At 36.7% G+C, this 27,641-nt stretch overlaps 1 protein-coding gene across 9 annotated transcripts in view; it reads left to right on the forward strand.

Moving 5' to 3' along the window:
* The window catches only part of RELCH (RAB11 binding and LisH domain, coiled-coil and HEAT repeat containing), a 114,456-nt gene that overhangs the window by 54,611 nt on the left and 32,204 nt on the right, over positions 1-27,641 (forward strand). For 6 of the 9 annotated variants that reach the window (XM_042910355.1, XM_042910350.1, XM_042910351.1 and 3 more), the window contains 9 exons: positions 7,753-7,843; positions 10,549-10,620; positions 13,103-13,243; positions 13,699-13,863; positions 15,911-16,058; positions 19,455-19,611; positions 20,235-20,358; positions 22,588-22,636; positions 25,097-25,176. In XM_042910355.1, coding sequence (XP_042766289.1) covers positions 7,753-7,843; positions 10,549-10,620; positions 13,103-13,243; positions 13,699-13,863; positions 15,911-16,058; positions 19,455-19,611; positions 20,235-20,358; positions 22,588-22,636; positions 25,097-25,176 — 1,027 coding nt within the window. Of the gene's footprint in view, positions 1-902; positions 1,178-7,752; positions 7,844-10,548; positions 10,621-13,102; positions 13,244-13,698; positions 13,864-15,910; positions 16,059-19,454; positions 19,612-20,234; positions 20,359-22,587; positions 22,637-25,096; positions 25,177-27,641 lie in introns of those variants that run through there. The other 3 variants (XM_042910359.1, XM_042910352.1, XM_042910353.1) reach the window with 3 other exon arrangements.

Here is a 27,641-nt window from a genome sequence, read left to right on the forward strand (position 1 = left end):
GATGTCTTACAGTATACATCTTTGTCTGATTTTCTCACTTAGCTTAATGTCCTCAAGGTCCAACCATATCCATTTATATTAGCATGAAAAAAGGGTAAGATTCCAAGGAATAAATCTTACAAATGATGTTAAATATTTTAAAACCTTACAAATATTATAAAAGACCTAAACATATTTTGGAAGACCTAGGTCTAGTCCATGTTTATAAACAGTAAAAATCTGTATAACACTTTTCCAAAAATTGGTCTGCTATTCTAGTCAAAGTCTTTATTTTTTTTTTTTTAATACAATTTATTGTCAAACTGGCTAACATACAGTGTGTACAGTGTGCTCTTGGTTTGGGGGGGGGGGTAAAAGCTCAACATTTTAAATACAAGGTATCTCTCAACTCTGAGAATAAAAATAGTCATATAGATTTTAAAACATTCTGAGTATATATCTCTTTCCTGTTCTTACCAAAATATACCTGAGCAAGTGGAGAACATGTCCTTTCAGGATCCAGTCAAGATGAATCTACACCAGCAGTCCTCACATGCTAGTCCAATAGAAAGAAGGGAAATTTGGGGCGCCTGGGTGGCTCAGTAGGTTAATAAGCATCTGGCTTTGGCCCAGGTCATGATCTCATGGTTCATGGGTTCAAGCCCCACATCGGGTTCTGTGCTGACAGCTTAGAGCCTGGAGCCTGCTTGGGATTCTAAGTCTCCCTCTCTCTGCTCCTCCCTCACTCGTACTCTGTCTCTCTCTCTCTCAGAAATAAATAAACATTAAAAATTTTTTAAAACAAGAAAGAAAAAGAAGGGAAATTAAATCACTGTATTAAGTACTATTCATTGCAAACTAAAAATTTTCTAAGGATAGTTTGATGGTGCTAAGAAAATTAATGTTTTTTCTCCTTGAAAAATACTCTTCCCTATCTTGACAACTTAATAATTAAATACCATTTATTACATTGTTATTTTTAAATTTGCAAGGCAGAAACCTCGGATCTCTAGGCTGTTTTCATACTCTGCATGGAAAGCTAATAGCTGCCACCTGGTGGCCAAAAGTACCTATTGGCCTTACATCAGGTTGAGCTAGGTCAGGAATTCAGCACTCGTGCCCACGCTTAAATTTTTTACCTTACAGATATAAAAGTATTTACTGAAATAGACTGATCAGTCGACTTACCGTGTATAATGTGAGTAACAAATTAACAAAGCAGAATGTTTAAGTTAGCATAATGTATTTGTCATATAATCACTTGCTACTTTTCCTGACTTAATAAATCTCAGGCTTCTTTGTCTCCTAAGAAGAATTTCATTTTATGCTTAATAATGGTGCTTTTTGCCAGTTCTTTGCTAACAACCATAATTGCCACCATATTCCTACCTGCATCAAATACTAGTCAAATAATCCCTGTCCTGCGATTTAGTACAAGTGAGAACATTTATTTTTACCATTACGGGAGCCTGTTTCCAATGCTGTTAATAATCGATAGGCTATCTGACCTTTTCTGTTTTCAATCTGTATTTCAAAACTGTTATACTTTTTTGAATTAACTTTGCTGGCTAAGAAGTTTGCCTTCAGGGGCCTAACATTTTTTCAATAAGTTGATATATCGTTACTATGTAGATGGTGGCTCATGATTTAAAGTCATTTCGCACGAGGGTTTCATGCAAGTGTTTGTAATGCCTACATTTCACCTAAGTTCGTTTACTAAAAGAGTCAAACATTTATGAAGCCAATATACGTGCCTTCTCATTCTTTTAAGACACTAGTGGGGAAAAAACAATATTCAGATATTAAGAAATTTTCACTGGGGAACAGGCAGCTAAAAAGCTGTCCGTAAACCTTGGGAATTTCTTTCTCCATTTTTCTTTTATTCATGTTATTTGCCTTCCCAAAGTAGGAAATAGAAAAGCAAAGGAAGAATTGAGAAATAGGCATAGGAGATGATAATATAAATATAAAGGGGAATCAGATAGATAAAAATACAAGATTGTGGTAAGTGAGAAGAAGCTGTAATATACACTGAAGATATACTGGCTCAACATTTTCCTCGTTGTTGTCCAGATGTACTTTGTCATTATTCTCCTCAACCTGAGAGAATAGTTATAGTTAATCTGGCTAAATTAAATTGAAATTTAAAGTTACTATTCAGTTTAAGTTGACTTATATTGCGAAATAGTGAGCATTGCTTGGGCTTCAAGTGCCATTTCTATAATTAATGTGAATAAACATTCTAATTTGCTTTTTCTTGAAGTTGGCTACTTTAAAACATCTATTGAAGGGGCACCTGGGTGACTCAGGCGGTTAAGTGTCAGACTTCGGCTCAGGTCATGATCTTACGGTTCATGGGTTCAAGCCCCACATCGGGCTCTCTGCTATCAGCTCAGAGGCTGCTTTGGATCCTCTACCCCCTCTCTCTGTGCCCCTCCCTTCCTCCCTCCCACTCTCACTCTCTCTCTCTCAAAAATAAATAAATCTTAAAAAAAATTAAAAAGAAAACATACTTATTTTTCCATCAGGTTTTACTATTTTGAACTAGATAACCAAAAATGGAAAAAATCTTATTTTATTTTATTTTGTTTTGTTTTATTTTATTTCATTTTATTTTATTACAATTCTGCATTTTAAAGTCATTTAAAATGGAACTTCATTCTGAAGAGTGAAAAAATATATTTAAAATTCTAAACTCTTGTAACTTTCAAATCTATCAATTCAAATGAAGTTATTATATTGGTTAAATATATACTGTTCTGTGACAGATTACACCAAAAGAATGTGGTTTAAAATAACACTCATTTTTTTTCACAGTCAATATGAAATTTAATCACTAGGCATAATTGAAGATACAAAAATCAAATCATGAAGCATATATACTATTAACTTTAATTTTGAATCTTTCTAAGGCTCAAAACTTTCCAAAATAAATTTCTTATAGCAGAGGATTTGTTTGTTCATAACTATGAAGCCAAAACCAAAACGAAAAAACTTTAATCGATTATTGATATCTTGGTGGTGTTTTCTTCCTCATTACATCAGCTTTGTGGTAACAACATTGCTGGTGATTAGTTGATTTCTGAAGCCTGAGCACCCAAGTTCAAAGGACATACAAAGCAAACAGGATATTCTTATTTCTAGAGACAGAAAGGTTTGCTCTAACAAAGTGATTCTCAAAGTGTGGTCCAAGTATCCTGGGGGGGGGGGGGGGGTCCGTAAGAGCTCTCAGGTGCACAAAGTGAAAGACTTTTTTTTTTTTTTTTTTTAATTTAAATTTTAGTTGACATACAGTGCGATATTGGTTTTAGGGGTAGAATTCAGTGATTCATCACTTACATACAACACCCAGTGCTCATCACAAGTGCCCTCCTTAATACCCATCACCCATCTAACCATTTCCAGCCACCTCCCTCTGTCAACCCATAGTTTGTTCTCTTTCATTAAGAGTCTCTTGTGGTTTGTTTCCTTCTCTTTTTTTCGTTGCCTTCCCATACTTTCATCTGTTTTGTTTCTTAAATTCCATATATGAGTGAAATTGTATGGTATTATCTTTCTCTAATTTGGTTATTTCACTTAGCATAATACATATTAGCTCCATCCATATCATTGCAAATGGCAAGATTTCATTCTTTTTGATGGCTGAGTAAAATTCCATCGTGTGTGTGTGTGTGTCTGTGTGTACACACCACATCTTTATCCATTCAGCAGTCAGTGGAAATTTGGGCTCTCTCCATAGTTTATCTATCGTTGATAATGCTGATACAAACATTGGAGTCCATGTGCCCCCTTCGAATCTGTATTTTTGTGTCCTTTAGGTAAATACCTAATAGTGTAATGGCTGGATCATAGGGTAGTTCTAATTTTAGTTTTTTGAGGAACCGCCATACTGTTCTCTTGAGTGGCTGCACCATTTTGCATTCCTACCAACAGTGCAAGAGGGTTCCCCTTTCTCCACATCCTTGCCAACTATTGTTTCTTATGTTGTTAATTTTAGCCATTCTTTTTTTTTTTTTTAAGCACAAAGATATCACTAATTTTTTTTGATGTTTATTTTTGAGAGAGAGAGAGAGAGAGAGCCCGAGCAGGGGAGGGGCAGACAGTGCTGCACTGACAGTACAGTGCCTAATGCACGGCTCAAACTCAAGAACCATGAGATCATGGCCTGAGCCAAAATCAAGAGTCAGGTGCTTAACCAGTTGAACCACCCAGGAGCCCCTAATTTTAGCCATTCTGACAAGTGTGAGGTGGTATCTCATTGTGGTTTTGACTTGTATTTCCCAGATGATGAGCGATGTTGAGCATCTTTTCACGTGTCTGTTAGCCATCTGGATGTCTTCTTTGGGAAAGTGTCTATTCATGTCTTCCGCCCATTTCTTTTCTTTTTTTTTTTTTTCTTTTTTTCTTTTTAATGTTTATTTATTCTTGAGACAGAGAGAGACAGAGACAGAGCATGAATGGGGGAGGGACACAGCAAGAGAGGGACACAGAATCTGAAGCAGGTTCCAGGCTCCATGCTGTCAGCACAGAGCCCGATTCGGGCTCACGAGCCCTGAGATCATGACCTGTGCCAAAGTTGGACACTTAACCGACTGAGTCACCCAGGCGTCCCATCTTCTGCCCATTTCTTAACTGGCTTATTTGTTTTTTTGGGTGTTGAGTTTGGTAAGTTTCTTTATAGATTTTGGATATTGACCCTTTATTAGATATGTCATTTACAAATATCTTCTCCCATTCCATAGGCTGCCTTTTAGTTTTGTTGATTGTTTCCTTTACTGTGCAGAAGCTTTTTATCTTGATGAAGTCCCAGTAGTTCATGTTTGCTTTCGTGTCCCTTGCCTTTGGTGACTTATCTAGTAAGAAGTTGCTCTGGCCAAGGTCAAAGAAGTTGCTGCCTGTGTTCTGCTCTAGGATTTTGATGGTTTCTTGTCTCACGTTTAGATCTTCATCCATTTCGAATTTATTTTTGTGTATGGTGTAAGAAAGTGGTCCAGTTTCATTCTTCTGCATGTTGCCATTCAGTTTTCCCAGCACCATTTGTTGAAGAGACTGTCTCTTTTCCATTGGATATTCCTTCCTGCTTTGTCAAAGATGAGTTGACTATATAGTTGTGGGTCCATTTCTGGGTTCTGTATTCTGTTCCATCGATCTATATGTCTGTTTTTGTACCAGTATCATACTGTCTTAATGACTACAGCTTGTAATGTAGCTTGAAATCTGGAATCATGATGCCTCCAGCTTTGGTTTCCTTTTTCAGGGTTGCTTTGGCTATTCAGAGTCTTTTGTGGTTCCATACAAATTTTAGGATTGTTTGTGCTAGCTCTGCGAAAAATGCTGGTGGTGTTTTGATAGGGATTGCTTTGGGTAGTATAGACATTTTAACAATGTTTGTTCTTCCAATCCATGAGCGTGGAATGTATTTCCATTTCTTTGTGTCCTCTTCAATTTCTTTCACAACTGTCTATAGTTTTCGGAGCATGAATCTTTTACCTCTTTGGTTAGGTTTATTCCCAGATATCTTACTGTTTTTGGTGCAATTGCAAATGGGATCGATTCCTTGATTTCTTTTTCTGCTACTCCATTATTGGTGTATAGAAATGCAGCAGAATTCTGCATGTTGATTTTATATCCTGTCACTTTGCTGAATTCATGTATTCTAGCAATTTTTTGGTGGTCTTTCAGGTTTTCTACATAGAGTATCATGTTGTCTGCAAATTAAAATAACACTGATTTTTTATATTGTAGTTTGTGTGAGTCAGTCTGGGTCCTTGCTTCCGGGTCTCTAATAAGGCTGTAATCTACATGTTGCCTGGGCTGGTCCTGTCAAGGCTCAACTTGGAAGGATTTGCTTCTGAGCTTATTCACATAGTTGGTCATTAGCAAGATTCAGTTTCTCATGGGTTTTTGAACTGAGGGCCTCAGTTTCTCACCAGCTTTTGGCCAGAATTTCCTTCAGTTCCTTGCCGCATGGGCCTTTCTAGCATGGCTACATACTTTATCAAAGCATGCCAGCTGAGAAGGCAGTAGAAAGGGTCCAATGCTGGATATCACAGACTTTTGTAACCTAATCTCAGAAAAGACATCCCATCACTTCAGCCATTATTCTGTTCACTGGAAGCAGGTCATTAGGTCCAGTCTACAACAGCATGAATATTGGGAGGTGGACATCATTGGGAACCATGTCAGAAGCTGCCTACTGCAGTTACCTTGGGTATAAAATTCTGATGTTAGAAATACCATTTTACTGGTGCAAATATCAGCTTATGGGGACTCAACTGGTTAAGCGTCTGACTCTTGATTTCGGCTCACGTCATGATCTCTTGGTTTGTGAGATCACGCCCCATTTTGGGCTGCACGCTGACAGCCCAGAGCCTGCTTGGGATTGTCTCTCCCTCTCTCTCTGCCCCTCCCCCACTCACACATGCCTTCTCTCTGTCAAAATAACTAAATTAACTTTTAAAAATGTAAGAAATAGCGTTTTACTGGGGGTACCTGGGTGTCACAGTCGGTTGAGTATCTGACTCTTGATCTTGGCCCAGGTCATGATCTCACAGTTAGTGAGTTTGAGCCCCACATCAGGCTCTGTGCTGATGGTGCAGAGTCTGCTTGGGATTCTATCTCTCCCTCTCTCTGTCCCTCCCCTGCTTGTGCTCTCTCTCTCTCAAAATAAATAAACAAACTTAATAAAAAATTAAAAAAAAAAAGAAATCTCATTTTACTAATATGATACCCTAGTTTTGAATTATAGAAATACTGGGGGAATAGGAGCACTTGGGTGGCTCAGTCGGCTGAGCATCTGACATCAGCTCAGGTCATGATCTCACAGTTTGTGGGTTCGAGCCCCGCATCGGGGTCTGTGCTGAAGGCTCAGAGCCTGGAGCCTGCTTCGGATTCTGTGTCTCCTTCTCTCTCTGCCTCTTCCCCGCTTGAACTCTGTCCCTCTCTCTCAAAAATAAACACTAAAAATTTAAAAAAAAAGAAATAAATACTGGGGGGAATAATCGCTGATTGTTTTAGTGGCTAGAAACTGAAGTTCTTAGATGCTGAAGCATTAGACATACTATCTTAGAATGCATGGATGGGAAGTTCATTTAGAAGGTTATGAGATTCAACTTCACACCAATAGAGGATAACTTCACAACATCTCACAAATGGTGATACCACTGTTGGAAGAACGAGTCTTAAGGAACTCATCCTCTTGGCGGCAACCTAGTCCATTGTAAGAAAAGTCTAATTTGATTGTACAAAAGTACTGTGTGTGGTGTGAATTACAGAGCTGGCTTTTTTTTTTTTAAATATTTGTTTATTTATTTATTTTAAGTTTATTTTGAGACCGAGACAACATAAGTGGGGGAGGGGCAGAGAGAGGGAGAGAGAGAGAATCCCAAGCAGACTCCATGCTGCCAGTGCAGAGCCCATTGTGGGGCTTGAACTCATGAAACCATGAGACCATGACCTGAGCCAAAACAAAGAGTTGGACACTTAACTGACTGAGCCACCCAGGCGCCCCATTGTTTATTTACTTTTAAGAGAGAAAGAGAGCGAGCCAGCAGGGGAGAGGGAGAGAGAGAATTCCAAGCAGGCTCCGCACTGTCAGCACAGAGCCCAACACATGGCTCGAACCCACAAACCATGAGATAATGACCCGAGCCGAAATCAAGAGTGTGGGTGCTTAACTGACTGAGCTACCAGAGCTGACTCTTTTGAACCCTTAGTCCTAGCTGTGCTTTCTAATGTAAGTATAAGTCTTTATTCATTTGTATTATTTTTCAGGCAAATGATACTGACAGGTTGTGTGGCGTTTGCACGCCATGTTGGACCAACACGTGTAGAAGCTGAACTTTTACCGCAGTGCTGGGAACAGGTAAATAACTGTATGGCGTTTTCTCCTAGCTGTTATGCTCTAGTTTGTTATAATGTTCACATTTTCCTTTTTAAATGCCACTAGGAATTAGTGGAATTATGTGGGATCTAAATTATGCTGCTTTTTCTGTAGTCCAGCACAGTGATTTCATAGCACTTAAGAGCGCTCTGGGATGCCTTGCTTTTATTCATTCTTCCAACAGATACTTAAGGAACTAGTTCCAGTGACAGGTACAGTGGTAAACAAAAGACAGAGACCTTTTCATGGGGAGATAAGAATAAACAAATAAATGATGTGTCTTGTATTACTATAAACTGTGAAGAAAAATAAAGCAGGATAAGGGTTAGAGAATGATGGAGAATGCTATTTTAGAAAGAGGTCAGAGCAGGAATCCCTGAGAAAGTGATGTTTAGGCAAGGATCTGAATGCAGTGAGTTACTGCACATGCAAAAGCCCTCAGGTTCGTGCTCAGTGAATTCAAGAGAGAGCAAGAAGGCTGGGTGTGTGTGGGTGTGGGTGTGGGTGTGGGTGTGCGTGTGTGTGTGCATGTGTGTAGGTAATAGAAGTAATATATGTATTATATACTTGTATATATTGCAGATCTATACAGAAGATGAAATGTAAACTGTTGATGTGGGAAGTTTTTGTATTTATAATCCAACTCACTATCTACTAACAGTACTTTTGGTTATATTGAATTTTAATATTCCAGTCCTATGTAGAACTCAGGATCGTTGACTTTCTAGACTTGATGTTTAGTCATTAAGCGGGTTATTTATCCACCTTAAAAAAGGTGAATTTCTTATAAAGGCAAATTTCATGGCCTTATTTATAATAACATAGTCACTTATGCTTTAAAAATACTGGTCTCTGGAATATCAGTAAAGTGTATGCTCTTTTAGAATTCTATTCCTAATTTCTTTGAGTATTCATTTTCTTCTTTAAAATTTATTAGAGTTTGATCTAAATTAAATATGTAAAATGAACATTATATATAGTCCTGCTGTCTGTGACAGTCCTTTATGTCCCCTGTAGGTTATAGTGCATGCTAATTTAGGATGAGGCTGTAATCATTGAAAGTCACATTAACTTAGAAACAACATATACAACTTTGCATTTACAATTCTGTACCATTATTTATATATACATATAGTATTTAACAGTTTTTTCTATTTCCTTTTCTTCCTGTTGAGCTTTATTGAGATACTCTGATACCTTACACCCATTTAAAGTGCACACTTCAGTGGTGTTTAGTGTGCCCACAGACTTGTGCAACCATCGCTACGATCGATTTTAGAACAGTTTTATCACCCCAAAAAGAAACTCCAACCCTTTGAACTTATTAGTTCCCATACTTCCAAGATTATTTTGGCTATTCTGGGTCCCTTGAATTTCCATGTGAATTTTAGGATGAATTTGTTAGTTTCTGCCAGAAGCCGTCTGGAATTTTCATGAGGACTCTGTAGATCAGTATGGAGAATATTGCCATCTTAACAATGTGAGCCTTCCAAACCATGAATTTAGGATGTCTTTCCATCTATTTAGTTCCTTTAAATTTTCTTTCAGTGATGTTTTGTGGTTTTCAGAGTATAATTTTTATACTTTTCGGTTCAACTGATTCCTAAATATTTTATTCTTTCTGAAACTATTGCAAACAGAATTTTCTTAGTTTAATTTAATATTGGTTGCAATACAAAGAAATACAATTGATTTTTGTATGTACATTTAATTTTAAGGCTCACTGAGCTAGACTAAAGAAAAGCAAAATGAAAGTTTATGTACAGCGTACTTTGACATCCAAACCATTCTGCTTTCAGGATTACTATTTCTAGATTAAATTTGATTTACAGATATTAGTTATAAACATCTTTACCACCACCTCTTCTATAACCTGAATAAACATGGATATCGGGGATCTATCTAGCCGACTACCTCCAATCTGTTGCCCAGTAGATTGCTATGTAATTTCTTTTCTTAATTTTAGGCATCCAATACATTAATGAATTATGTCACCTTTTCATATGGGAATATGAGAACAGATATACTTCTTTTCCAGTCAAGGAAAGATTTATATTCTATGAAGAAGACATATGGGAACAAAACCCAGTATGTGTCATTTTTCTGTTATTTTTGTTATGGTTCAGTGTAGTCATCACAGCAAAGCCCCATCATCTTACATATACAAACAGGAGTGGATTGAAGTCTGCTTACTTTAAAAACAAAATCATATCACTAGTCAAGGGTTCTGGTTAAATCATTGATTGACTGACTTCCGAATCCCTTAGTTGAAAAAGAGAACTGATGAGTTATTCCTGGCACCTATTAATAAGCCATGTCTGTCATATTCAGAAGGTGGATTTTTCAAATTTAAATATAAACTAATGTTTCTAGGGCTGGAGAAAATTGCCCCTGACATCCTAAGGAAAGCCTAGCTGTAGGCAAGCCCACAATCTCTAGACACCTTGCCGCATTTTCATCTTTGCTTTATCCTTTTTTCTTTAACAGATAACCCTTGTGACCTCATTTTTTAGGCTCTCTCTGAATCCCTTATTCCTGATCCAGTGATAGCCACACAGGGATCCCCAGAAGTGGAAAAAAAAGAAGCTTTATTGCATTCTTAACAGGATTTATTGTGAAAAGTAATTCTCTGTTGGAAGAAAGGAGGTTCTGTTGTTCATGTTTGATTTATTTATTTTTTACTCTAGATTAACCACAAATACCCGGAAAGACGTCTACTTGTAGCAGAATCCTGTGGAGCATTGGCACCTCACCTTCCTGTAAGAACTGTCAGTTTTTCTTAAAAACTTTTTTTCCTTTTAAGAGAGGCAGAGGGACAGGCAGAGAGAATCTTAAGTAGGCTCCGTGCTCATCCCATGACCCTGGCATCATAACCTGAGCTGAAATCAAAAGTTGGCCACTGAACTGTCTGAACCACTTAGGCGCCCCCACCGTTGATCGTTTTTAATCAATTCTTACAGAAAATAAAAATCTAAGCGTGTAACAGTTTGCATTTTTATATTTGAATTTTTCTCACCCAAAAATAATCATACTATATACAATGTTCTTAATCCCTGACAGTGAACACTATTGAGAGGTTCTTGTGTAGGTATCTATGTATTTTTTTTAATTTTTCATACTGTTAATACCGCCACATTTTGCCTCTTTCAGCATTTGCATTTTTGACAGTGTTAAATTGCCCTGAACCAAGATAGCACATATTTATACTCCCGTCATCAGTACATTGGAGTTCCTATTTTACCATACCTTTACCAGGATCGGGGTATGGTGAAATCTTTTTTAATACTCTCCTATATTATAGGAGAAAACCAGTATCTTGTTGTTGTGATAAATCATATAGACAGATTACATGAGTAGGTTTGCACATGCTTTTATTTACTGTTCCAAGACAGATGAAGAACATCACAAACACAAAGGGGCTAAAAAAGCTGTTCTGCGCTGCCCCTGATACCAGAATGTTAAGCAGTATTAATAATAGACTTACTGTTTCCTCCATGGATCTCACTTGCCTTATACCTCGCTGCAGTTGATCACAGTAAAATACGCGTGGTCATGGCTTACATGGAGTAATGCCTCCTGATTTGTCCTGTGGGTTCCCTGTGGCATACTGAATCTAACTGCCACAGCTGACCTCAGTCCAGATCAATGTGAAGCAAATACCCGGCTGAAGTTTACTTAACTTCTGTCCTGTTGCCCATGCTGATACCAACCAAGAAGCCATTTGAAGATCTTCCAGGCAGTTTTGGGGCAGTTTTTGTCATAAAGGATAAGTAAACAGGGCTGTACTAAAAGACATATTCACCAACCTAAATGTGCCCAAAATGTGCTAAAATTATATATATTTTTGTTTCTAAGAAGTCAAAACAAAAAGTAGGTCATTAAAAAAAATTTTTTAATGTTTATTTATTTTTGAGAGAGACAGAGACAAAATGTGAGTGGGTTAGGGGCAGAGAGAGAGGGAGACACAGAATCCAAAACAGGCTCCCGGTTCCGAGCTGTCAGCACAGAGCCCGACGCAGGGCTCAAACTCACGAGCTGTGAGATCATGACCTGAGCTGAAGTCGGACGCTCAACCGAGTGAGCCACCCAGGAGCCCCTAAAAACTAGGTCCTTTAAAAATGACTGCAGGGGCACCTGGGTGGCTCAGTCGGTTGGGCATCTGACTTCGGCTCAGGTTATGATCTCACGGTTCATGAGTTCGAGCCCCGCGTCGGGCTCTGTGCTGACAGCTCAGAGCCTGGAGCCTGCTTCGAATTTTGTGTCTCCATCTGTCTCTGCCCCTTCCCTGCTCATACTCTGTCTCGTCTCTCTCTCAGAAATAAACATTAAAAAACTTAAAAAGAAAAAAATGACTGCAGATCTTGCCCTGAATACTAAAATCACACTGTGAATTTATGAAAGTGGTCATCTTCTATCCTTATTTTATTCTAACCATTATATGTAAACAAGTTTGGGTTTGAAGAATTTTATAAATTGATCAAATTACAATGGTGCAAAGAAGGGAAGAAAGGGGAAGAATTTGCATAGCAATAGCTCTTTATTTTACTTTCAGCCATTAATTAGGCTGAAACATTCTTTAACAAAAAAGAACTGTGTGAAATTAAGACACAACAGTGGTTGCCATTATATTAAATAATTGCATCTGAGAATAGCAGCGCAGTTCCCTTTGAAGTCTAAGTTTACTCCCATATTGTATCATCCTGTTTGAAGTGTTTTTCTCAGTTCTTCAAAAAAATAGGAACACCAGGATTTTATAATGTTTGCAACACTTCTACCCCAGCAAATGTTTTGATTAACCAGAGCAGTGTTTGTAACCCTCCTGTTCTTATAACTCTGAGAGCTCTTCTCTGAGGTAAACAGGGAGCGTAGAAGACTCATTGTTGGTTTATAGCAGAGGGCTGACTTTGTCAATTTTCCAGAAGTGCTTGCTGCTATGTTACTATGTGCTGTAGGGTTTGAGCTGTAGGGTTTGAAAGAGTTGCAGTATGTATTGGGAGACAATTGATACCAAATTCAGGGTAGATGTTATCTTTAGAGAGGAAGGGTGGAGGAGGGTGAAACTTAAGCTGTATCTGTAATGTTTTATGTCTTTGGAAAATGAAGACTTAAAGGAAAGTTAGCAAAAATTAATGTATATTTCATCTGGATTTTTGAATGTGTGGGTGTCTGGTTGTATTATTTTCTATACTTTTCTGCCTAGTATAAAATAAATAGTAAAAACATGTGTTCGTTTACTTTCAGAAAGAAATCCGTAGCTCCTTGGTTCTCTCAATGTTGCAACAAATGTTAATGGAAGATAAGGCAGATTTAGTAAGAGAAGCTGTGATCAAAAGCCTTGGCATCATTATGGGATACATTGATGATCCAGACAAATACCAACAGGTATGTTTTTCACAATGAACCCCATTTACTTCATTATAAAATTCCAAACAATTTAATATTCCAAATCTCTGATTCAGCTACCCAATAATTTATAGTAGAGCTAGCTGCTAGGCATGCCAGTGTTCACCCATTGCAGTTAGCCACCTGGTTTTACTTCGATTCAAAAGAAAGAACGCTATGATTCATTGATAGTATCTCCCATGGTTTTGTGGCAAGAAATTGGCAAAAAGCGTGGCATGTTTACCACCATTTCTGTTTGGTTTCCACTTCAGTGGATACATGACATTCTCTTTAAAGAAAATGGGAAGGATAGGGTTATGGATGGCTTTCTTTCTTGCTTAAAGTGTTCTCTAAATGTACTACAGTGTATATACTTCATTGCTTTTTATTAAGGTGTTTTTTTTTTTTAATTTATTCTTTGAAAAATCTAAATTTTACCTGTTTCATTTTGGCAGGGTTTTGAATTGCTGCTCTCAGCCTTGGGTGATCCCTCAGAAAGAGTAGTTAGTGCAACACATCAAGTATTTTTACCGGCCTATGCTGCCTGGACTACAGAACTTGGAAATTTACAGTCTCATCTTATACCTACATTGCTGAACAAGATAGAAAAACTTCTCAGGGTAAATGCTTTCTTTATTTATACAGTTTATAGAAATTTAAGAGTGTGTTCTAAGCCCTCTTGAGAGAACGCTGGGGAGCAAAGACAGAAAGTACCACCGAGCTGAACATTCTAATTATTTGCCAGGTAAAGATTTTATTGGTCTGGAGCCAAGAGAGGTTTGAGGAAGTTCTGCTTTGCTAAAGCTCAACAAGGAAGGTCATGATCTGGGTTTATACGCTGAAGAGGCACCTTTGTGGAACTCATTTGTACATTATGCAGAAAGCTAGCTCTTCCTGGTATCTTCCAAAGGTTTAAAGATTTTGGGTAAAATATCAGCTCCAGTTCCTGGCCTGCAGATAACTCAAATATTAGTCTCTAAAAGCTTTCTTACTTACACGATGTCAAAATGCTTTACTTGTGTTTATTTCACTGCAGTAGTTCATTTTCTCACTTCTTAAAATGAATGTTTTCTGTTTTCCCCAAGTAAAAGAAATGAAGAAGAGTTAAAAGAAAGATAGTAACTTCCTGATCTAATTTTTGTACTAAAAGTCCCTCTTAGAGTCTAGAAGAAAAACTAACATTTCTTTAATGCCTCTTATGTGCATTAAGGGAGATACTGTATAAATAACATATATTATGTCATTCTTACAACCCTTTGAATTATATTTTGGTTTCGGTGTGGAAACTGAGCATTTTGGTAGCTTGCCCAAGGTCTTACAGCTGTCAGATGTTGGAACCAGGATCTGATATTGGTCACTGACACCTAACTCTTACCCGTTCTACCCCCAAATTTTAAAGAATCTTTAAGGCTCTTGCATAGTAACTACTCTGTAGACAGTCTTATATGTATTTATTTAATTTAAAAATTGGGCTTTTTTTTCTATAAATTTCAAGTTGGGTATTTAAGAAAAACTGTAAACAAACAACTAGACTGGAAAATACTCATTTTTATGAAACCTGGGAAATTTTTAAAGTATTGTTTAAATGTTTGTATTCTTTCTACCTGAGATTTATCCACACCTTGTTTTTCTTAAGTTCCATTTCATAACATGGTTAATTCTATTTTGCTATTAGATGTACCTGAAGTATTCAGCGTAGCTAGTAATTCTTCCATGAAGAGATTAATTTAGAACTTGATAGTGTGTAACTCATATATCTGGTATCTCTGACATAGCTTTTATAATATTAGTAATATAATATAATGTATTTATTAGTAAACACTTTTATCTGTAATGATTCTATTTTTCACTTTAACATTTGGTTTCTGTGTAGCATACTAATCCTTTTACTCTTTTTTTCTTTCTGTTACCTCTTTTGTTTCCTTTTGAATTTTTTTTCTCCTACCTTTCATCTATGCATTGAAGTATTTTAAAGTCCTTTCAGTGCTGGCACATACAGATGCCACCAAATCTGTAAAAGGAGATCGGATGTAGGAGAAGGAAAATAGCCAAGGCTGTTGCTGGTTCAACAGTTGAACAGTTAAAGTGATTCCTGTAACTCACTTTAATTTCTTTATCCTGACTTACAAAATTTCAAAGAATGAGACCCTCTTGAAAGAAGAAAAGCCTGGGGGCACCTGGGTGGCTCAGTGGGTTAAGCGTCCGACTTCGGCTCAGGTCATGATCTCTGGGTCTGTGAGTTCGAGCCCCGTGTCAGGCTCTGCGCTGACAGCTCAGAGCCTGGAGCCTGATTCAGATTCTGTGTCTCCCTCTCTCCCTGCCCCTCTGCCGCTTGTGCTCTCTCTCTGTCTCAAAAATAAATAAATATTGGGGGAAAAAAAAGAAAGCCTATAAAAGAAGTTTCATACAAATGGTAATGACCGATGTTCACCCTGAAGTTTTCCATAGAAAAGATTATATTGCTTATTATAGTGCCTCAGTGCTTCCTCACATTTTCCTGTACTTAGAGAAATTAAGAAAAGATTCATGGATATCTCCATTAGGTGTTGTGCTATGAGTCTAACATACAGATTCTTAATTTTTTAATTAATGGCCACAGAAAGGAAGAGCATTATAAATACTTAATTTCAGCAGACTAAAACTAGCTTCCCCCTCCTTATGTTTCAGGAAGGAGAGCACGGGCTGGATGAACATAAGCTCCACATGTATCTTTCCGCTTTGCAGTCCTTGATCCCCTCTCTCTTTGCGTTAGTGCTGCAGAATGCGCCTTTCTCCAGCAAAGCCAAGCTTCATGGTGAAGTGCCACAGATAGAAGGTACTGAACTGAACTTGTGGAAGGAAGATGTAGGACATTAGCAGCTTAGCTTCCCAAGGAATTGCTTTTGGTTAAACTTCTAAAAATCACTTTATATGAAAGCATAATTACTAAAATATATGTGTGGAATTTTGTGCTCATGGAGTGTATGACAGCTAGGGTCAACTGCAGCTTCATCGCTTATGGATAAGCCTCATGGTATTATTTTCTAATATTTGTGTTTTCTTTCCATTCCTAATCTATAGTCATTTTACCACTTTTTTTTTCCCCCAGTGGCTGAAATAAATTTTCTTTCATTCATAGAGTTGGATTAATGAAAAGATTCACCTAAAGTTACTAGTGCCAGTTTATGAAGCTTGTCATTTCCACTCTCTTTCCACTTTCTCTCCCCGACCTGTTTCATCTTACTTTCAATAGGGGAAGGTAAATGTAATTACTTTCTTCTACGTCCTTGACAGGAATATAAGCATATGCAACAGAATGTTTTTCTCCAAAGAAGGAATATGACTTATTTTCAGAAATAGGTGAAATTGATAGCAAAGGCCAGTATTCTCTTGTCTCGATGTCCACCTAACCAGTAAGTGACCCCTGACCCACGGCACTTAGTAACCCCACTGCACCCAACCCCCAGGATAAATGGCTGTAGAGCCGCTGTTACTCTGTATGAGATCCCTTTGCAGAGTTTTCAGATTTGTGACATTGCCCACGTCTCTTGCCGACTTCTGATAGACAGAAGAATTCTAACATGGAGAACATCAGTAGATACTTAATGTTTTGACAGTTGGCAGTTTTCGTGTAAAGGAAACTGGGAGCGGTTTACCTATAATCTTTGGGATACACGAAGCACAGCACAAATGTTTGAATGTCTGTTTTACTGGAAAAGTTGAGAGTAGATGGGTTGAGTTAATTTAATATTTTAAAATATTACTGAGGAGAAGGAAAATTCAGGCTTTTAAGCAAAGTCTTCGTAAAGCATTCACAGCTGACTGCTTCAGGTTCCACCCCTGCATATGTTAAGGTTCTTTGTCTGCCTAGGGGCTTTCCTGTCTAATTCCCACTCTTTCTCTTTCTGTCTTGCCATATTGGTGTGCTAGGGCTGCCATACCAAAATACCACAAACTGAAATCTATTGTCCCACAGTTCTAGAAAGCGCAGGGTTTCAGATCACGCTGTCAGCAGGTTTGGTTCCTTCTGACGGCTCTGAGGAAAACGCTGTCCCATGCCTCCCTCCTCGTCTCTGGTGGCTTGCTAGCAATTTCTGTCATTCCTTGGCATGTAGATGCATCACCCCAATCTCTGCCTTCATTTTCATATTCCGTTCTCCCTCTTTGTGTGTCTGTATGTCCAAATTTCCCCTTTTTATAAGACGGGTAATATTAGACTAGAGGCCCACCCTACTCTAGTATGACCTCATCTTATCCAATTACATCTGCAATGACACTGTTTCCAAATAAGGTCACATTCTGAGGTTCTGGGGATTGGGACCTCAATGTAGGAGTTTCTAGGAGGGTACATAGATCAACCTATAATGTTTGCCTTCATTCATGTATAAAAATAACTCTTGAGTGTTGATGCCAAGCATGTGCTAGGGACTAGATGAAAATTGTCAAAACAACTGCTTTACCATCCTGAATATATTTCTTCCAGGGTTTATTTGACCTTTCTTGTGATTATGTCTTCATCATACCAAAAATAACCTTTCCTTTTTAATTCTTTTAGACTGAATATGACTCTCTGACTTTTAACAGCAGCCATAAATGTTAATATTATTATGCCCACTTCTTGGTTATAAATCATTTATTTTAAATGAGAAAATATTGTATTCTTATGTAGGGTCTGTATATCCATGTCTATATGTCTATCTATATATACATCCATATATTTGGGATAGAATTTATGAGAAGTGAAGATTTATTTTCTCTTATATAATAGAAACACAAATAGTTTTACTACCAATTTATTTACAGCGGTAACTAATACTTATGTCAGGCACTATTTTAAACACTTGAGATACATTCGTGAATAAAATAGACACAACTTTCTGCCTTCAGAGGGCTTACATTCTAGTGAGAGGGAAATACATTAAAGAGTCGTAATGGCTGTTACTTTGCTGGATAATTGTGACTGTTTTGTTGACAATAAAATGCTGGTATTTTGCTATCCTATTAAAATGACATTCTGGGGACCTTTCTATAGTTCTATATTGTTAAAAATCCTGTTAAATAGAACAATGTTTTGAGACTCCTGAGCCATTCTGTTTACTTACCTGTAATAATTGAGTTATCCAAATAACTGCTTATTTTTTGACATTATTTTGCTTCTCTTGGACCTACCTTTAAGTCTTTAGACCTCACTTTCCCCTGTAGTTAATCTTGACATATCTATTTTGCTTTAAACTGTTCTATTATTTTTCAGTTGTTTATTAGTATTTATGAAGGAATGACATTCACTCTATCATAGTGCAGCAGATTGTGACAGGTGTTATATAACCGTGTTTGAAATTATATCAGATATGCTTTGACATGATATATTCCCTAGGAAGTACACATATCCCTCGCAGTCCAAATCTGTTTATTCCTGGACTGAGATACAGTGAGAATTCAAGCAGAAACCTCAGATAGTGAGAGGTACCATGTTACCCACACTCATTTATTTGTTGGTTGGTATATTATGATAGCAAATAGGAGAGTTCAGCTAGCAAGGGATGACCTCTGTCTTTAATATACTGTTAAAAGTCTTGGGCAGCATAAAAAGACGGTAACATCTTAATTTTGTCTTTGAACATTTTTAAAATTATGTGCATTTCATGTTTTCTTAAGTTTAATAATAATTATGAAGCCATTAATATATTTTGAGAAAATTCTGTATTTTTGCATGTTTTAGGATATTAGCCTCTATGCAAGAGTTGTTGGGCAGTTAGGAGTTTCTAACAGTTAATGAGCTGTTGGCATGCATTACCATTTAATAGCCATCAAGAAGTGTTCTCTATTTCATTGTCATAAGTAGTCTGGTGGAATTATAAGTATTTCTATTTTTTTTAAACCAAATTCAAATCCATGTTTCAGCTAACATCTTATCTTTGGGCCAATTTTAACTTAACCTAAATGCAATTTTACTCTTTATTAGCAAACTATTTCATTACAGTGTTCGTTTACTATAACTATTTAGTCTCCTAAAATCTTAATTTTTGAGACGTGTTAAATTTGTTCACATGTGACAGGAATTTGTTTCACTTTTTAAAAAAATTATATGATTAACATAGTTCAGTTTTCTATTTAAAGTTTATAATAAGCAATTAAATATCGGGAGACAGAATCTTATTTTCCTTTTCACAGAATAGTTAGCTTCACACACTGCCACTTTTCACATGATTTATTTTGCTTCTATTATTTATAGTGACTAGGTTCCCTCGGCCTATGTCGCCTCTTCAAGATGTGTCTACTATAATTGGAAGTCGTGAGCAATTGGCAGTGCTCTTACAACTTTATGATTACCAGCTGGAACACGAGGGTACAACAGGCTGGGAGACTTTACTGTGGGTTGTCAATCAATTGTAAGTTACTGCCTTCATATTCATTTGGTACGCCTCCATCAGTTGATGGAAGATAGCTCCCTATGCTTAGTTTTGGCACTGAGGGACAAAATATAACAAAATATAAAAACAAAACAAAAACATAACTTGGCATTATCTATGGTAAACTTCTTTAGGAGAGGAGATTTATACCATTGGCTATGTAGGTATTTATCTATAAGGATGGTGCTGCCAGACTATGTCAAAAGGACCTGGCTGCTGCCTTGTTGTTGTCTAATCGTGGCGATGTATTTTAAACCACATCCAGATTGTCATTTTTGAAGCTACGGTGGATGCCTTGTTAGCCAAGCACTTATGTGAAGCATCAAATCCAGTGATCTGTGTCTCATTAACTCCATAGGCAAAACTCTACCGTTAAGGTTCCATGTGTTTTATGGCAAGCAGTTAAAATTTAAGAAGTTTATAGAGTAGAATATAAACTGAAAACCTTTTCAGGGTATCTCAAACCGCTCCTTTGATTTGCGGTTTTACTGGCTATGAAAAGCAAAGCAGGAGGTTGTTAGATTTGCATTGTTTCAGACATTGGCAAGGAAACAGTAATTTATATGTATCCCCTGCCTATTTTTCTTTCCTTTCACATTCAGGTTGCCACAACTTATAGAAATAGTTGGCAAAATTAATGTTACTTCAACTGCCTGTGTCCATGAATTCTCCAGATTTTTCTGGCGCCTTTGCCGGACATTTGGCAAAATTTTTACAAACACTAAGGTAAAAACTTGTGTTCCATATTTTCTTATTGCAAGAGATACAGAAATGTAATGTGTTAATTAACGCTGTGACAGAGTAAACCAAAGCATGAGCTCTTCCTTTACCTTTTAATATCTTAGAAAACTATGATAGTAACAGAAAATTCTAGTGAATAACCTTCTTATCTTTATTCACGTTTCGATGATTTAGCCTAAACTTGGTTGATATCCAGATTTGGATGTAACATCTACACACTGGGTATCTTTCCAGCAGAGGCCGTATCAGAGGCCTTCACTGATTCTCTGATGCGCTTCTCCTGCCTTTCCATCCACCACACATTCGGGGAGCAGCTGTTTGCTCAGCACACTTTGGTCAAAACCTCAGGCGACTGTGGAACCAACGTAGCTTCTATAGAAGCCTTGCTGCAAGACCAGCTCTTAGAATAGTGTGGACACTTGAGATTCATGCTGCGTATTTCAGTCGCTGCCAAAACTAGTATTTGTCACATCTGCATATCCAGGTTACTTTACAGGTTTAGATACTACAGTTGGAATGTCCTTAGATCCCAGTTTCATCTTTAATCCATTTGTCTTGCTAGCGTATTGTTGGGGCAGTTCTTTAGAGAGCTAAGAAAAACATAAAAAGATACAGTTGTTACAATCAAATGTTAATCAAGACGTTTAAAAGGTAAGAATTTTGTGGAGCTCTTTACTGTTAACTATTACTTTACTCTGTGGGTATTTAAACATTTAAAGCAAAATAGTTTGGTATAGCAGACTGCACAAAATTCAGAAAGTGAGTTATAATAAATACTATTATGTTTGTGACCTATAATAATTAAGTTATCTGGGCTTAGCCTTGGCATGCATGAAATGAATAAATTACTTTAGTGTCTTTTTGTTCCATAAGTATGGTGCTGTAGATTAATCTTCTAACAGTGGGCTTCACCTCCGTTTAAGTTGTTTGTTATGCCTGACCTGCCGCTAAGAGGGCAAGAAGTTAGACCTTGATGCTACTGTAGAAGAAACAAGATCATTTTACATTTTTGCTAACATCTAATTATTAAATAGAATTTGATGTTATAATTATCAACATTGGCAAAAATTGTCTGACATCTCCAAAAGAAGTAGCTATTATTAAAAAAAAAAAAGTAAGTAGGAGTTCATTTAAGTACTTAGCAGTAAGTGGTTGGTTGACTTCAGTGCCCTGAAACCTGAAATCTGTGATAATGTTAATAATAAGAAATTGAAATTAGCATTTACTAGCTTAAAAAATTGTAGGTAAATTCTATATTTGATGCTTAAATTTCAGTTTTAAGGAAGTTAAAATTTAAGCAGATGGATATTACATGATGAATATGTTACTTATTGAATACCCTAAATGAATGGAATTTGCTCTGCATTCCTTTTAAATACAGCAAAGTTTTAAAAAATAATTCTAATCATATAATAATATTTACCTAAATAATCTTTCTGTCATGAGGTTTTAAGATGTAGTAATTTCAAGCCCTTAAAGTCATCTTGGAAATTATTTTAATTTAGTGAAGGAAAGCAAAAACCTTTCAGAAAATACCTACTGACTTGAATTGATTTTGAAAACATTTTTTCTTGGGGCGCCTGGGTGGCGCAGTCGGTTAAGCGTCCGACTTCAGCCAGGTCACGATCTCGCGGTCCGTGAGTTCGAGCCCCGCGTCAGGCTCTGGGCTGATGGCTCGGAGCCTGGAGCCTGTTTCCGATTCTGTGTCTCCCTCTCTCTCTGCCCCTCCCCCGTTCATGCTCTGTCTCTCTCTGTCCCAAAAATAAAAATAAAAAACGTTGAAAACATTTTTTCTCTAAAGGTGTTGCTTGTAGTAACTTGACTCTTCTTTTATTCTAAGCCTCTTACGAATTGTTATATCTCTGGGGCACATCGGGGGTTCAGTCAATTTAGTGTCCAATTCTTGATTTCGGCCCAGGTCATAGTCTCACAATTCAGGAGATCGAGCCCCACATCGGGCTCCATCCTGACAGCTCACACGTGCATTCGCACTCTCAGAATAAATAAACTTAAAAAAAAAAAAAAAGAAGAATTGTTATATTTCTGATCACTTAAATCGTCCATAAAGCAAAATAAAAAAATAAGTAAATAAATCAATTAATCAGATGAATCAATGAATGTAGTAGTAGTAGCCATAGTAAACATTTTATTTATTTAATCTTTAATTGATCCATTGGACTGAAACTTTTTGGATCTTTTCTTTCGGTCGCTTAGGTCAAACCTCAGTTCCAGGAGATTTTAAGACTGTCTGAAGAAAACATTGGTAAGTTCATTTGTTATTACTTTTCTTTAATTTTAATTTTTTTTTAACGTTTTTTTTTTTATTTTTGAGAGAGAGAAAGAGAGACAGAGTGTGAGCAGGGGAGGGGCAGAGAGAGAGGGAGACACAGAATCTGAAGCAGGCTTCGGGCTCTGAGCTGTCAGCACAGAGCCCGACGCGGGGCTCAAACGCACAAGCTGTACGACCAAGACCTGAGCTGAAGTCGGATGCCCAATCGACTGAGCCACCCTGGCACCCCCATTTATTATTACTTTTAAGACAATTGGATATCTTTACTCAGGAAAAATACTATATTCATTATGTGCCAATGGTATGTAAATGAACTAACAAGTACAAGTGAAAAGGAAAGTTTATTTCTTGGTTTTATAACTGTGTCACATCTACCTCTTTGCCATGAGATGGTAGTGAGACTCATCTTTATTAATTTGCTTATAAATATCTACCTTCCTTGCAATTAAATTGATTTAAGGCTGAGTTTCTTAAATAGAGTGCTTGTACCCTTGTAGGTTTGAAGTGGTATATTCACAATATTGAAAATTATAGAATAAAGGATCTCTACTTCCAAATTAGTTATTTAAATCTTTTAAAATGAAAACAAATATAGTGGAAGAGAATGTAAGATATGCATATATGTTTTTGAAATGAAACTATATGCTTGAGGGGGCACCCGGGTAGCTCAGTTGGTTAAGCTCTTGGTTTTAGCTCAGGTCTTGATCAGGTCGTCAGATCTAGCCCCACTGATAGCACAGAACCTGCTCAGGATTCTCTCTCCCTCTCTCTGCCCTTCCCCCACTTGCACTCATTCACACTGTTTCCTCTCTCTCTCTCTCTTTCTCAAAATAAATAAACTTAAGAAAAAAAAAAAAAAAGCCACATACTTGAGTGGGCAGTTCCAGTCCCTCTGTTGATAGTTTTCACTCATTTGTCTTAAGAAGTCTAGTTATAGCACCATCAGCCTAAGAACTTGTTTCCTTGTGGATCTTAAGTTCCTGTGTATTTTTCTAGTTTCTACGAATAAATTGTAGAAAATGTTAGAAAGAAAAACGTATAGCCCTCCTTTTTTTCTTTTTTTTTTTTAAACTTGGTTGGTTTCGGACATATAGGTAATTCTTATCACCGTCCTACCTTAGTGATTTGATTTGAGTGATCTACAAAACCCATCTTAGGCTGTCCTCAGAAATAGAGATGAATAAATATATCTTTTTCTTCTAAGTTCGAACATGATGAGATTTTTTTTTTTGATAAATGCTTCCCAAAATTTATATTATCAAGTGTTAATGTTTAGAATGCCTAGTAGTTGGTATTATCTGTGTAGTTGTTAATTCTGATGATAAATTAGTGAGGAATATTTACATATTTTAAAAACTGACAGCTTTTAGAATTATTAGTTAGCTCTAAGTGTTTAGTAGTTCATGTAGGAAGAGATTACTAATCCCTATATGTATAGTCTATATCTATGAATCCAACTTAAGTCTATGTTCCTAACCTCAGATTTAACTCTCAACTACCATAGTCACACTCAACCAATATCAGTAGTCCCCCAAAGAAAAAATTACTCTTACCGAGAGCATAAACAAACCTCAAGTGCTCCTTGATGTGAAAATGGAACTTTCTTTTTTGCTACAATTCTTTCAGGGCAGTTAGTCAAATTTGTTTATGTACTATTTTCTGAAAAGAATTTCAAACCATAGAAAAATAGAAAAAAGTACTTAAAAATTTGGGGATACATAAAAGCAAATATAAAGCACTTAAAATAGTGCCTAAAGAACAGTAAACCAGAGCTGTTGTTGCTATAAATAATGTTATATCATCTCTGAATTTCTTTTTTGAAATCATCTACAGATGAATTTATCTTATCTTACAGTAGTCACAGGGTACTCTCCTGTGTTGGAATGCTTTCCCCTCTTCTGCCTCTGTACTTTGCCTGCATTTTCCCAGTGAAAATAGGGTCATCTGGCTGAAAATCCCTATAGAGGATGCAGGAGGGGCTTTGGAACTAGACTAGTACTGGAAACTAGGTAGTATCTCATATCAGGAAGCAGATTAAATAATATGTATCCAGATGCCACCTTTTAGCTGAGTGCCTTTACCTTTTACCGAATACTATGAAAATTTAAGACCTGTTGATACGGACTGGCACTTGGGAGAGTTCAAGAAAGCTCTGATTTCTGAGTATGGAAATAGAGTATAGCATCTCATTTTGGTTATTAGAGTTCTTAACATCTATCAAAAATGTTTATGCTACTGGCTTTATAAAAAGTATTAAGCTATGTTTTTACAACCACCATGGATATGTATTTTAATCAAAATTCTTTTCCAAAGTAATAATATGCATGCATAAGCCTTGTAACCAGTTGGAATTTTAAATATAATTTGCATTGTGACTTTTTGCTTTACATTTAAAATACATGCAGATTTTTAAAATTGTTTTAATGATCTTAGATTCCTCAGCAGGAAATGGGGTCCTCACTAAAGCTACTGTCCCCATTTATGCAACAGGAGTCCTTACGTGTTATATTCAGGTAAGAGAAAAATCCTTTTACTAGAAAATGTAAAAGCACTTTCTGTTTAGAAAGATACATAATATTATGCTTTATATTATATTATAAAAGTAATATGTATTAACAACATAGATTAGATTAGATTATGGGTTCATGTTACCCATAAAGGAAAACAAAATTTATATATTTCCTTTGTTCAATAAGTAATTTATAGTGGAGAGCATATTTGAATAAGTCTTCATTGAACAAATCTTGAACAAATAAATTTAGAGATTGTGTGCTTCTTGATATTTTGTTAGAAGTGTTAGATTGCACTTACTTAGCAAAGTTTCATTGTGTTTCATGATTAATTTTTCATAAATTAAATAGCAAATAAAGCACATGTATTAGGTGGAGTCAACTACAAAATGCTGTAGAATACTGTACTCTATTACCATTTTGTGCAAAATACTTTTTAATAATACCTTATTTTTCTTAATTGTTACTACATAATAAATTACCCTAAAACATAATGGCTTATTATAACCCTTTTATTTGCTCATGGGCTTTGCTCAACTTGGCCTCTCTTTTGTGGTCTTGCTGGTGGTCAGTCACTCATGTTGTTGCATTCACCTTTTTGGTTGGAAGGGAGGTCAGCTAGGGTGACTGAGCTTCAGTCTCTGTGTTGTCTTAGGGCCTCTGGGGCGGCACAGCCAGACTTAATACGTGGTGGCTCAGGGCTGCTCAGGGCTCCTCAGAGCGCAAAAGCAGCATCTGCTAGGCGAAAGCTTAGGCTTGGAATTAGCACATCACTCTGTTGCCTTCCCTTGGTTAAAACAAGTTACAGGCCCAGCCCAGATTCCAGAAGAGGGCACGAAATAAAGGCATGAGCCAGGAGGTGCGGTTCATTGGTTGTCACCAGTATAACAAACTACCACATTCTACTTACCGTTGTTTTAAGGAAATGAACATGGTATATATTAACGTAGATCAGTCGTTTTTAAGTGTGAGGCAGCCCCACCAGTCAGGTGAAAGTATGGATTCAGGATAAAGCATTTTTAGAAATTGGAATGTGAGGGGCACCTGGCTGGCTCAGTCGGTTAAGCATCCGCCTCTTGATCTCAGCTCAGGCCATGGTCTCACAGTTCATAAGATTGAGCCCAGCATCAGGCTCTGTGCTGACAGTGCAGAGCCTGCTTGGGATTCTCTCTCTCCCCCCTCTTTACCCCTCCCCTGCTTTATCTCTCTCTCTCTCTCTAAAATAAATAGATAAATAAACATTAAAAAAAAATTAGAAATTAGAATGTGAGAGGCACCTGGCTGGTTCAGTAGGTAGAGCATGTAACTCTTGATCTCAGGGTCATGAGTTCGAGCCCCACATTGGCCATAGAGATAACTTTTAAAAAATAATAAAAATAAATAGAATTTAGAACGTAAGAATCAAAAAGGAAGGCCTTTTTTCCTGAGTTTTCCCCCATTAATACCTAACATTTCTTTTGCCTTTTGAATTCAAAGTATAATTCATATTTATTGCACTCTTCTTCCAAAACAGATTGAGCTATCTTACAGTTTTAAAATGTAGTCCTACAGTATCACATACCTTTCAACAGAAGCTCCAATTCTGTTAAAGTAACACAGTATTCCTTTAAACTATTCTTTTCTACCCTGGTTTCGAAGACTGCCTCATAATATGAATACACACACAATCCCTGTGTGTAGGGTATTTTAAGTCCTGTAACTTTAATAGGTTGTCTCTATTGTTCTTAAACTCATGAAGATTTAAATCCTAGCATATTGCCAGACACAATACTATGCATACCATTTTCCACTCTCTTTAATTTGAAAAGCTGTGAGTTGAAAACTGTTTTGAGTCAAATATATTTTTTTGTCTTGAGATTTCAAAAATGAGAAATAGAATAGGATTGTACTAAGTTTTCAGATTAGAAGAATCTATGCTCATTTGGAAGTATGTTTCATAGCTCTTATTTCACACTTTAGGTTTTTCAGATTTACAGTTTGTTTTCCAATTTTATGTATATTTTGTGTTTTGACATAGTAGGCAACTAAAATTGGGTAGAGTCTCTATTCCAACATTGCTCTGATTCTGGTTTGTCAGTGTCCTAAGCTTTACATTAAGTAGACTGTCATATTCCAAAACTGCTCTGACATTGTTCATGCTGATCATTACTTTTGTCAATCCTTTATTCATTCTATTGTTTTTAATCCTTTATTCATTCTAAATGAACCTGATTATGTAGGGGAAAAAAATGGTTGGTGGCAATCCAATATTTTTCATAGATCTATTTATTAATACTAATGCAGAAGCTATTTATTGTTGGCCTAATACATCCCTAATGACAGAAAACATAACTCTAATTTATTATATATTTATTTCCTGACAGAATGTCAGATTCCCTTCCTTTATAGACTCAGGTTAATTTAACATACAAAGTGATTTTTTAACCTTCCTAATTTAGCACACTTATTTTTTACAATATATTTCTTAA

Source organism: Panthera leo, chromosome D3 (assembly GCF_018350215.1).
Source record: "Panthera leo isolate Ple1 chromosome D3, P.leo_Ple1_pat1.1, whole genome shotgun sequence".
Taxonomy (NCBI): Eukaryota; Metazoa; Chordata; class Mammalia; order Carnivora; family Felidae; genus Panthera; species Panthera leo.